Here is a 12346-nt window from a genome sequence, read left to right as displayed (position 1 = left end):
CTATTGACCTATGGGAACACACAAGTGACCTGGTGTCTGTAATATCTCAAAGTCAACAAACTTTAATATGGTACGTCCTTTTTTAACTTTATATAAACTTGTAAAATTGCAAGGATTAAGTTTTATACTCGAAATTTGCAAGTGTTTGTATTGAATTGTGGAATACAAATGGAAGAAAATATATGTAAATTTGTTTAAGCTGTTCAAAAGTGATTTGTACGTAAACAAAATTTGGTTTAACCCAATTCACTATTGACAACTTTATAACTTACACAAATGGAATCTAAATAATAAATTTAAATTAAATAATTCAATGCTTTCAGCAAACCATACGAAACAATTAGATAATTGAAATCGGAAGTGAGTTTGCAGATAGTTCAATTTATTCAAAAATAGTTTATACTTAATATTGAACTAATCTCAATTACATAAATAAACTAACAACGAAGCATCATTCCATTGACCAATCTCCCTTTGTTACAAACTGTTAAAAACGAACATCACGAAAACAACAGACAGTTATAAACCAAATATTGATATATTGATTGAAATTGATGTTTTTATTGTTAACTTCTTTTTTAATATTTCGATGCTGTCTATCATTCGTAGCTGTTGAAGTCTGTCCGACTCTAGTTTTTATTATTTCGTTTTGCTAATTTTAAACATTCAATACTTTCTCTTTTTATAGTTTAGAAAATTAGTAACAATAAGCGGCAACAGTAAAACCAAAAGCGGGAAAGCAACAGAGAAAAAATGAAATATATTCAAAATTTAATGTAGTATGCAAACAAAACAAAATTTGATGTTTTGGATTTTTATCGGTTAAAGGTAGAACCATCAGAGAATTTGCACAATTTATTTGTTTTTTGTAAGAAAAAAGGAAGACTGCAGGAAATTCGATCTGAAGATGTATTTTTTTCAGAAATTTGGTATGGAAATTTAAAATCAAAAGAGGCTAATACAAGATGGTTTGTTTTTAGAGCAAACGTTTGGGGGAAACAATCAATAATCGATTTTTTTTGGAAATGAAAATATTTAGTGTAAAATTTAACATTTACATACACGGTGCTCTTGAACCAACTTTATATGGAAGGTGTTTCTACATCTGGGACGTTTTTGCTGATTTTGAAACTACAATGTTCATAGATGAGAAAAATTAAAAAACAAAAGATCGTCCGAGCGCTTTTTAAATAAATCGCGGTCAAAGTTCAAATTCACCGCAAGACCTATCACACCGGGACTAACGACGATACTGTAAGAAGACGATACAGTCAGTGAATTGTCAAAATTTGAACTTCTATGTCTCAAAAATGGTAAAACCTACGAAAATATCATAAATGACAATCTTGTAGAGAATTTTCACTGCTACAACATTTTATTTAGTTGCAATGTAATAGGGCTTGCGCTTCCCAGCAAATTAGTTAAAACCTAAAAATGTGAAATTTGAACGCGATTTATTTAAAAAACGCTAAGGCGATTTTTTTATTTTTCTCATCTATAAACATTGTAGTTTCATAATTCGCAAGAACATCCCAGGTGTAAGCACCTTCCATTTAAAGTTGGTTCAAGAGCACCGTGACTAATTTGATATAGTTGTATGTAGGTTGCATTATACATTGTGTATTTCGAAGTGGTGACGTAGGTGATTAAATATACCAAGGAACGTCCCTAACCGACTTTATCTGGCAAAGGGCCAGGCTTTTCTTTCATATCAAGTGGACCTGTGAACTGTCTTTAACCCTTTCATTTATAGAAATTGCACAGTGCAAGGTCGATATTACTGTCATAAAGCAGGAGTTCGTTTGTGGATTTCTGGTTACTCAGAGGTAAGAACAACAAGTGCTTGAATAAACAGAATGACGCAGATGGACTTCGAAGCGGAAAAAAACCTAGTAGTTTGCAGGACCAGATTTAAAGTCATGTGGCTGTCAGCATATCAAGAAATTAGAAAACAAATTGATTACGTTGTAATAGATGGAAACATTCATCGAGAGTGCTGGATGTACGATCGATCTGAGGATCAAACATCGACTAACATGACACTGGAAGTTAACAGGCTGGTCGGCTAACATAAGCGGAACAAGTGGTTAAATCATCTGAAGAGTTGCAACATTGGAGCCGGTATAAGTAAATTGTGGGCAACGGTTAAGTCACTCTCGAACCCCGGAAGGAGGGATGACAGGACCTTAGTCACGTTTGGCTACGTTACGTTTACTGATCCGAAGAGCTGCGCAAGTTATTTCAATCGACAGTTTGTCGAGCACCCCGAAAGTGGCAGGGCGAAGAGAAGAGTATTACGTCGCATCAGATCCCTTCCTGCCGAGGATGAACCACCACAGTTTACAATGGATGATGTTGCGAAAGCCATCAAGAACGCTAAAATCATCCAAAGCGTTGGGCCCTGACGGAATTTCCATGGTAATGTTGAAACAGATGGACGAGCCGGGAGTGGAGTACCTCACTAAAGGTCTCAACCTGTCGCTAGCCACCCATATTGTTCCCGAAGTCTGGAAAATGGGCAGGGTGCTTCCGCTACTGAAGCTAGACAAGGATACCAGCAAAGGTGAATCGTACAGGCCGATTTCGCTTTTGTCACCTGTAGCGAAGACCCCTGAGGCCTTAGTCTTCCCCAGCATTATAAATAGCTATCAATTTGCCGATCATCAGCACGGATTCCGTAAACAGCACAGCACGACAACTGCGCTGCACGCCATTACCACACATATTTGTCGAGGACTCAACTAGGAGCGGCCGTGTGATAGAACAGTGATGGTGGCGCTTGACTTATCAAAAGCTTTTGCTACAGTCAGGCACTCCACGCTATTTGAGGACATTGAGCAGACAACCCTCCGGCCAAGCTTATAACATTGGATAGTCAACTATATGTGTGGACGCCAGTAGTACGTGGAATTCAGGAATAAGAAGTCCAAACCCCGTAGAGTAAAACAGGAAGTCCCCGAAGGTGGGGTGATATTTCCGGAACTGTTTAACCTTTTTTTTTGTTCCACAAACATCCCATATGGGACAAGGGAGACTTCTCTCATATCAATGAGTGCACCCCAATTCATATTAGCTCAATGATATGGGACCTACTGTTTATCGCCGAGTCCGAACGGCGTGTCTTAAGACACCACTTTGTAGAGAAGTTTTACATGGCTGAAATACTCAGGAAATGTCGCCAACATTACTGAGGGGTATTTTGCCACCGTTGAAAATTTTGATGTTGACTGGTCGGGGAAACGAACCCACGACCTTCAGCGTGCAAGGCGGGTGTGCATACCATTGCAACACGGTGGCACCCACTGTTTAACCTCTACCTCTCCTGTATTCCGCCCCTCCAGACGGTATTGAGATCGTAACGTATGCGGATGATTGTACGATCCTGGCGTCAGGTACGTACCCTGATGACATCTGTGATAGACTGAACTCCTATTTAAACGACCTTACCTTACCATATTTTTTCACGCGACAAAAATGTGTAGATTTCCGCCACAAAATCTACAGTCACTATGTTCACCACATGGACAGCGCAGTTTGGAAGAGAGTTGAATGTCGTGGTCGACGGTAGCAGAATTTCGACCACAAACTGCCCCATAAATTTAGGGGTCACATTCGACACTACATTCAAGTCGTGCTCACACGCCACAGCTATCTGCGACAAACTGAAAAACAGGAACAAAGTCCTCAAGCCCCTACCCGGCAGCACTTGGGGTGCAGATAAAGAAACCTTGTTGACCACATATAACACGATAGGTCGGTCTCTGGTAAGCTATGCGGCTCCAGATTGGTCCCCGGGAATATGTGATACGACTTGGAAAAAGATTCAAACCTGTCAGAATGTCGCCCTGAGAACAGCCTCCTCAAGTCTTCAGTGGACCATCTACATAAGGAGGCAAACATTCTTCCAGTACAGCAACACAATGAGATGCTTTCGTTGCAGTACTTGCTTGGTTGTTATCGTGAGAGCCATCCTAATCACCATCTTGTGGGTAGGCCCGACACACCCAGGCACATCATGAAGGATCTTTACATTCTAGAGAGCGAGGTCCAGCGATACAGTAGAGAACCCCTAGATCAACAAGCATATCAAGCAGGTTTGAACTGCATTCACACGGACGCAGATACAAAGGCCATCTAGCGCAGCTGAGGAGCCGCAAGACATCTGCCATGTATGCGGCATGGACCCGCACGACACAAAGCACCTTTTCAACTGCCCCGCCAAACCTACTCATCTAACTCCAGTTTATCTGTGGCTGCATCCCATCGAAGCAGCCACTTTCCTGGAATTGGAGATAGAGCCAGTTTAAACAGAAGAATGAACATACAGTCAGGGACAAAAGTTTACATACCCCCTAAATCTCGATTTTTAGGGTTAGTAGTGGTTTTTATGAAATTCCAAGTATGCAGTTTTATTTCTTCTCACTAATAAACAAAAGTATATTCCATAATACAAGTACTTACTTACTTAGCTGGCCCATTACAGAACATTTGTTCCATAGACCGAACTAAGAAAAGATCTCCAATTCTCTCTGTTTTTCGCTTCGCTTTCTGGAATACCGCGGCTTTTCATTTCTTCATCCACTTGTATGCTCCATCGAAGATTAGGCCTGCCGATTCTGCGTGCACCGCCGTGTGGCATGTATTCATACGCCTTTTAAGCGGGTTCATCATCGCTCATGCTTATGATATGGCCTAGCCAACGCAATCGTTGCATCTCGATACGTTTAACTATATTGATGTCGTTGTATAGCAGATACAGCTCGTGGTTAATACGACGTCTACATTCACCGTCAACGCAAATCGGCCCGCAGATCTTTCGAAGAATTTTCCTCTCAAACACACCAAGCACTGCCTTATCTGCTTGAGCAAGTACCCAGGCTTCGGAACCATACATCAGCACGGGTAGTATCAGTGTTTTGTAATGAGTTATTTTTGTTTGACGAGTTGTGGCTTTATTTTTTAAGTGCTTAAGCCAAAGTAGCATCTGTTGGCCAATGAAATTCTTCTTTTTATACCCTCCACCATAGTATGGAGGGTATATTAAGTTTGTTTTTCCGTTTGTAACGCATTGAAATACTCATTTGCGACCCTATAAAGTATATATATTCTTGATCAGGGTAAAATTCTAAATCGATCTGAGCACGTCCGTCCGTCCGTCTGTGGTAATCACTCTAGCATCCACAAAAATGGAGATATGACGCTGAAATATTGGGAAAGAGCGTCTTTTGTTTGCAGGCAGGTCAAGTTCGATGATGGGCTATATCGGTCCACGTTTTGGTATAGCCCCCATATAACGTTACCCCCCGATTTACGGTATTTTGACGTTTTTAGCTACATTTTCAGACCGATTTGGCTATAATTTGACATTTAGGGTTCTTAAGTATCAATAAACATATATAACAAAACTTGTGGACATAGGTCCACGTTTTGGTATAGCCCCCATATAACGGTACCCCCCGATTTGCGGTATTTTGACGTTTTTAGCTACATTTTTAGACCGATTTAGCTATAATTTGACATTTAGGGTTCTTAAGTATCAATAAACTTATATAACAAAAGTTGTGGACATAGGTCCACGTTTTGGTATAGCCCCCATATAACGGTACCCTCAGATATACGGTATTTTGACGTTTTTAGCTACATTATCAGACCGATGTAGCTATAATTGGATATTTAGGGTTCTTAAGTGTTAATAAACTTATATATTAGAAGTTGTGGACATAGGTCCACGTTTTGGTACAACCCCATATAACGGTACCCCCCGATTTACGCTATTTTGACGGTTTTAGCAACATTTTTAGACCGATTTGGCTATAATTTGACATTTAGGGTTCTTAAGTATCAATAAACATATATGACAAAAGTTGTGGACATAAGTCCACGGTTTGGTATAGCCCCCATATAACGGTACCCCCCGATATACGGTATTTTGACGTTTTTAGCTACATTATCAGACCGATGTAGCTATAATTTGGCATTTAGGGTTCTTAAGTGTTAATAACTTATATAATAAAAGTTGTGGACATAGGTCCACGTTTTGGTATAGCCCCCATATAACGGTACACCCGATTTGCGGTATTTTGACGTTTTTAGCTACATTTTCAGACCGATGTAGCTATAATTTGACATTTATTGTTCTTAAGTGTCAATAAACCTATGTGACAAAACTTGTGGACATAGGTCCACGTTTTGGTATAGCCCCCATATAACGGTACCCCCCGATTTACGGTATTTTCACGTTTTTAGCTACATTTTCAGACCGATATAGCTATAATTTGACATTTAGGGTTCTTAAGTGTAACTAAATTTATATAACAAAAGTTGTGGACCTAGGTCCACGTGTTGGTATAGCCCCCATATAACGGTACCCCCGATTTACGACATTTTGACGTTTTTATCTACATTGTCATACTGATTTAGCTATCAATTGACATTTAGGGTTCTTAAATGTCAATAAACTTATATAACTAGTGGACATAGGTCCATGTTTTGGAATAGCCCCCATATAACGTTACCGCCCGATTTCAGGTATTTTGAGAATTTTACCAACAAGTTTTAACCGAATTATCTGTAATTTGAACATTTGACATTTGAAATTCTTAGTGGTCACCACACCTCTCCACCAAAAATTGTCAAGAAAGCCCCCATATAACGGTACCTCCCGATTTTCAGTAATTTGATGATTTTAGCTACAATATTAAACCGAACTAGCAGTAATTTGACATTTGAAGTTCTTAGTGGTCACAACACCTCTCCATCAAAAATTGTCAACATAGGTCCATGTTCGGATATAGCTGCCATGTAACGGTACCTCCCAATTTTCAGTAATTTGGCCATTTTAGCTACAATTTTTAACAGAACTAACTGTAATTTGACATTTGAAGGTTGTAGTGGTCACCACGCATCTGCATCAACAATTTTCAACATAGCCCCAATATAACGATACTTCCCGATTTTCGGTACTTTGAGGATTTTACTTAAAATGTTTAACCGAACGTAGGTCCATGTTTTTGTATAGCCCCAAAACAAACCTCCCGATTTTCCGTACCTTAGCTTTAGTTTTGGACGAACTTTCTGTAATTTGAAATTTGAAAGTCAACAAAAAATCTACAACAAAAATTGTTCATTTAAGTTCATATTTTCGTATAGCCCAGATACCTCCGAACTAGCTGTTAATGACATTTGAAGTTCCCACGTTATGTACCGATTTTCGATATTTTGAGGATTCTAGCTAAATTTTTTAACCGAATTAGGAGTTATTTGACATTAAAGGCTCCCATCAAAAACTCTCAACATAGACCCATGTTTTATTATAACCCCTATACAACAGTACCTCCCAATTTCTAGCCCACCAAAAATTGTCAACAGTTAGATATAGGCACCATAAAAAAGGGCCTCCCGAATGAAGCATTTTATGTACATTATCTGACATTTTAACGTACTCACTTAAAGTTGGGGACAGGAATGAATATTTTATGGTGGAGGGTATGAAAAGTTCGGCCCGGCCGAACTTAATGCTTTTTTACTTGTTATTTCACAACTGATGTCGTTTGTTGTGTTTACAGCGGTGCCGAGGTATACGAAGTCTTTTACTACCTCAAAATTATAGGAACCAACTTCAACAGTTGGTCCGATCTCAATGGACGCATTGCTCGTCGACACCATCAACTTGGCCTTCCCGCGTTTACCGCCAGACCCACTTTAGCAGATTCTCCTTCGATCTTCATAAAGGTATCGGTTGCTTACTGATCGTCCCATGATGTCTATATCATCAGCATAAGCAAGTAACTTGTGGCTATTGGTGTAGATTGTGCCACTTCTTTTAACGTTTGCCTCTCGTATAACCTTTTCTAGCAGGATGTTGAAAAGATCACACGAAAGGCTGTCTGTCTCCTTGCCTGAGAGAGGTTCTTTCCTATTATAACTGAGGACATCGTGTCAGTTAAAGTCATTTTACAAAGCCGAATGAGCTTTGCGGGGATACCAAATTCAGACATGGCTTGGAATACCTTTGAACGTAGCGGGCTATCGAAGGCTGCTTTATAATCGACAAAAAGGTGGTAAGTGTCGATCTGCATCTCTTGAGTCTTCTCCAGGATTTTCCGCAGGGTAAATATCTGGTCAATGGTAGACTTGCCAGGTCTAAAGACGGATTGGTATGGTCCAATTATTTCGCAGAATATCCCTGACACTATCTTGTAGGCGTTAGGGAGAAGACTTACGCCCTATAGTTGGATCATAAAGTCTTATCTCCTTTCTTATGGACGGGACACAGGATGCTCAGGTTCCAATCGTCGGGTACGCTTTCTTCCTGCCATATGGAGCTAACTAGCTGATGCATATACCTTATCAGCGTGTCGCCTCCGACGGCTGGTAGGCCATCAGCTATTGCTGACTTTTTATTCTTCAGCCGGTTTATTGCTGTCTTTACCTCATCATGGCCAGGTGGTATACATTCAATACCATCTTCTGGTATTGGATCTGTGGTATCTTCGTCGACTTCGCTACTATTGTATACCAACACACACTATCTGTATCAGTTACCAGATTACCTTGTTGGTTTCTACAGGAGGATGTACCTGTACTAAAGCCATCAGTTTGATGTTTCACTCTTTGGTAGAATTTTCGGACTTCATTCTGTCTCATGTACATCTCGATTTGTTAACACTCCCGTTTTCCATCTCTCTCTTTGTCCTGCGGAAAAGACGTTTCTCCTCTCTCCTTTTCTCACGATACCTTTCTCGTGCGCTACGCCTTGCTACTGATCAGAGATTCCAAGTTGGTGGTCTTCCCGCTACTTGTGGTGATTTTTGATGTACAAAAACCACTGTTTAAGCAGGAATGTCAACTGTTTTAAGGTAAAAATCGCTACAGACCTATGGTACGTATGTGGCTGTAGCGATTTTTACCTCGGAACAGTTGGCATCCCTGCTGCTGATTGCAAAGTAGCCGCATTTTTCTCTTCGGTAGCAGCACGACACTCATGGTCATACCATGGATTCCTTGGTGGAGGTCTCTGGTATCCAAGTACCGATTTTGCGGCTGTTTGCATGGAGTGGCAATGTTTTGCCAGTGCTTTGAGTAAGCATTTGGGCCAGTTGAGTGGAATATGCTGTGGCTGGCTGTTGTGATTGCAGCTTAGATGTAGTTTACACTATCTATCAACGTCATATGACACGAAATAAAAACATTCCATATCTACCCACGGAGGCAATGTGGAGACGTAATTTTATAATATTTTTGTTGGGGTGGACGCACAGAATAAATGGCGTAAGAAAAATCTCCAATATTCCACATATTAGTGAATATTTAACGATGGAAAATTTCATGTCATATGACATTTACATATAGTGTAAACTACCCCTTACCGATGTCCAACTTCCGTGTTGAGTCTGTTCGCATTTTGTTTGCTACGTTTAATCTGGTAGGTAGTGATCCGAGTCTATGTTTGCACCTCGGAACGATCGTACATCCAACACGCTTGATGCATATCATCAATCTATCACAACATGATCAATTTGATTTCATGTTCTTTGATCTGGCGACAGATAGGTGCTCTTATGAATATCGAGATGCTTAAATCTGGTACTGCTAACTACCATGTTTTTTGCAGCTGCAAAGGCTATCAGCCTCATACCATTGTCAAATGTTTCACTATGGAGACTGAATTTCCCGACTTTTGGGCCAAAGATATTGTCCTTTCCAATTTTGGCATTAAAATCGATAGCCCCACACTACAGATTTTAAAGCAAACTCATGATACAAAATCAATCAGTGGCTGAGGGTATATCTCCGTCAGCACAGCTGTCTAATATTTTTTACTTGTTCTCGCTAAAGTATACGCAATTCCAATATTTACGTGGGATTTTTCCGATTTGAACAAATCCAATAAGGTCAAAGGCATTCAACAGAATTCTATTCTTATCAGACTATTTTTATGGGAAGAAAGTGTTCTGTAATCTACGATGCAAACGCAATCACATAGAGAAATAAGATTAAACCCCATTTCTCACTAAAACTAGTTTTTGTTTTGTAAAAATTGTTTACATTTCCTAAAATTAACATTACGACACAGAAAGATAAGAGACACAAAAACAAACAAAAAAAGTGTTGTATTTTTGAATTTGTGTGTGCTCTGTGTGCTTGCAAATGAGAGAAGAAAAAATCAAAACAAATGGTGAATTTTATTTCTCTTTCACCACGAACCATAAATAACAGACAGAGATTAGTGTGTTGAATTCAAAGCGCCACAAAAAGAACAGACAAAACAGCTGGTCAATCGTGGTGAAATCTCGATGTGTTTTGGATGACAAGTTTTTTTTTTTGGGGAAAGAAAATAGGAGCAAAGAATAATAGACAATAATAAAATAACAACAAAAAGTGACCAAATAGAAATGTACCTGTCTAAAGAAAAGAAGAAGCGAAATGAATTTATTCAAGAAGATGGATGAACTTGTAACAAAAGTTGGCAAAGAAATGTCAATATTGTGGCAGGTTATTAGCATTCATGGAGTTGACCCAATGTCTGATTATTACTATTAGAAAACTTCAAAACTTACCTGGCCGATCCAGTGACTGTCGTCGACTCATTGGCAGTTTTTTTCTTTCTCTTGGAGAGGTCAGCTACTTGAATAATCCCAGAACTATTGTAATTCTTGTTGTTGTTGGTGGCGTTGAGGTGTTGCAGATATTTCTGCTTTCGTTGTTATTGTTATTAATAAAATATACGGTGATGGGGACAATGACTTTTGTTTGGAATAGAAAATTAGGTAAATTTTGTTCAACTCCGAATTTGAACTCGCCTCGGAGAATTTGTTTAGAAAATAGTTTTTGATACATTATCCTCCTTTAGGGTAGTAGCAATAAACAAAGGCGGCAAAATGTACATTTAACCAAAGATATGTCATTTTATTTACAATTTTCTCACTCTCTGTTTTCACTGGTTTTGTTGTTTGGGTTATTTGTTTGTAAATTGAATAAATTTTTGCATTTTTCTTCCACCTCAAATTATGGAGAAAATGTGTTGTTTTATTAGGATAGGCATCCCCGAATTTTGTTGTTTCTTATTTTAAGTATACCCGCAAAAATCTGTTTAGACAACAAAAAGTCGAAGGTAATTAAACACGGCGAGTTGAATATCTCGCCGGACCATGCAGGCGGACAAACGAACGAACACAAAAAGGTGAGTAGCACACAAACACACACACACAGATGTACGCAAGAAAAAAATAGACAAAAACCGAGTCGTCTTCTTCTTCTAATGGGATTGAGATTTGGTTATTTTTTCAATTGCAAAATTTCACTTTTCCCACACAAACTTAAAGGAAATTTGACACTCCAAGTATGTAATCGGCATTTAAGTTTCAGATGTCACAACTAGCCGTCTAAATAATTGGACAATGGACCCGGAGTTTTGGCAATTTCTATGCACGTTCCTGTTTGCTGTCTACGCAAACATTTTATGATAGACTGTGGTGAAAATAACAAAACACAAACCACAAAACTTGGCTCTCATGCTCTCACTATTACACTATTGTTGTTATTGTTGGTCTATGCATTCATTCACAATAGGCAATGGGATTTTTTGCATTTCTTTTGTGCTTGGTATTCCTTAATCTGACTGGGGCACTCAATCACAATAACATAGTAAGTATGAATGTAGCTGTCTAATTTCGATTGTAATTTGCCTGAAATAAAATGAAATTTCAGCTTTAAATCTCCAATAAACCAACCAAAATTCTTAATATTCTTCTCAATTCTCAAAAACTTCGTCACCAATCTTTGTACACTTGAATTTTTGTTTTTATTTTCGGATCACTTCTTTTCACTGTTTTTTCCCACTATACAACACATTCTTTCATATACTTTCTTCTTTGTGGTCTGTTTGTTGTTGTTGCATGTCCCATCGAGAAAACATCATTTTCTCATAGTATATTTACTGTTTTCCACATTTACTTCATTTTATGACACTTTCTATTTAAATTTATGATAACATTTTCCAAGATATTTCACTTAAAATCCCTAAATTTCACAATTTTCTTTGTAGCAACCGAACCACGAAAACCTCGAACGGAACGTGTTTAGGGATACGTAAGTTGATTTTTGTTTTGCGTTCTTGAGTTTCTCTATTTTTCTTTACGTGTTCCTTCATTGTCTCTCTTTTCATAGCTTAGCAATTCGATTACAGAGTGGCAACAGTGGATTTCGCACTACAGTAATGCTACGTTTACATTTACGAAATCCACTCGATTTCAACTGTCAATTCCATTGCGTAAACGTCAAATGAAATCGAATGGATTGGTAGTTGCATGGTTTAATAATAAAGGTTAGCTAAACCCAATAGAAA

The 12346-nt window shown here is 38.7% G+C and overlaps 1 protein-coding gene across 4 annotated transcripts in view; it reads right to left on the bottom strand.

The window, feature by feature from the left end:
- Positions 1-12117, bottom strand: part of Bicra (BRD4 interacting chromatin remodeling complex associated protein) — a 370087-nt gene extending 357970 nt beyond the window's left edge. The window contains exons 1-2 of one of the 4 annotated variants that reach the window (XM_073960689.1): positions 11733-12113; positions 10560-11088 (exon numbers count right to left, since the gene is read on the bottom strand). In XM_073960689.1, coding sequence (XP_073816790.1) covers positions 10560-10590 — 31 coding nt within the window. In that variant the 5' untranslated portion in view covers positions 10591-11088; positions 11733-12113. Of the gene's footprint in view, positions 1-10559 lie in introns of all 4 variants that reach the window. The other 3 variants (XM_073960690.1, XM_073960688.1, XM_073960691.1) reach the window with 3 other exon arrangements.
- Positions 12118-12346: the final 229 nt, after the last annotated feature.

The sequence above is a fragment of the Musca autumnalis genome, unplaced genomic scaffold (assembly GCF_047663935.1).
Source record: "Musca autumnalis isolate F117 unplaced genomic scaffold, ASM4766393v1 scaffold_1, whole genome shotgun sequence".
Taxonomy (NCBI): domain Eukaryota; kingdom Metazoa; phylum Arthropoda; class Insecta; order Diptera; family Muscidae; genus Musca; species Musca autumnalis.
This window is presented reverse-complemented; position numbering and strand designations above follow the sequence as displayed.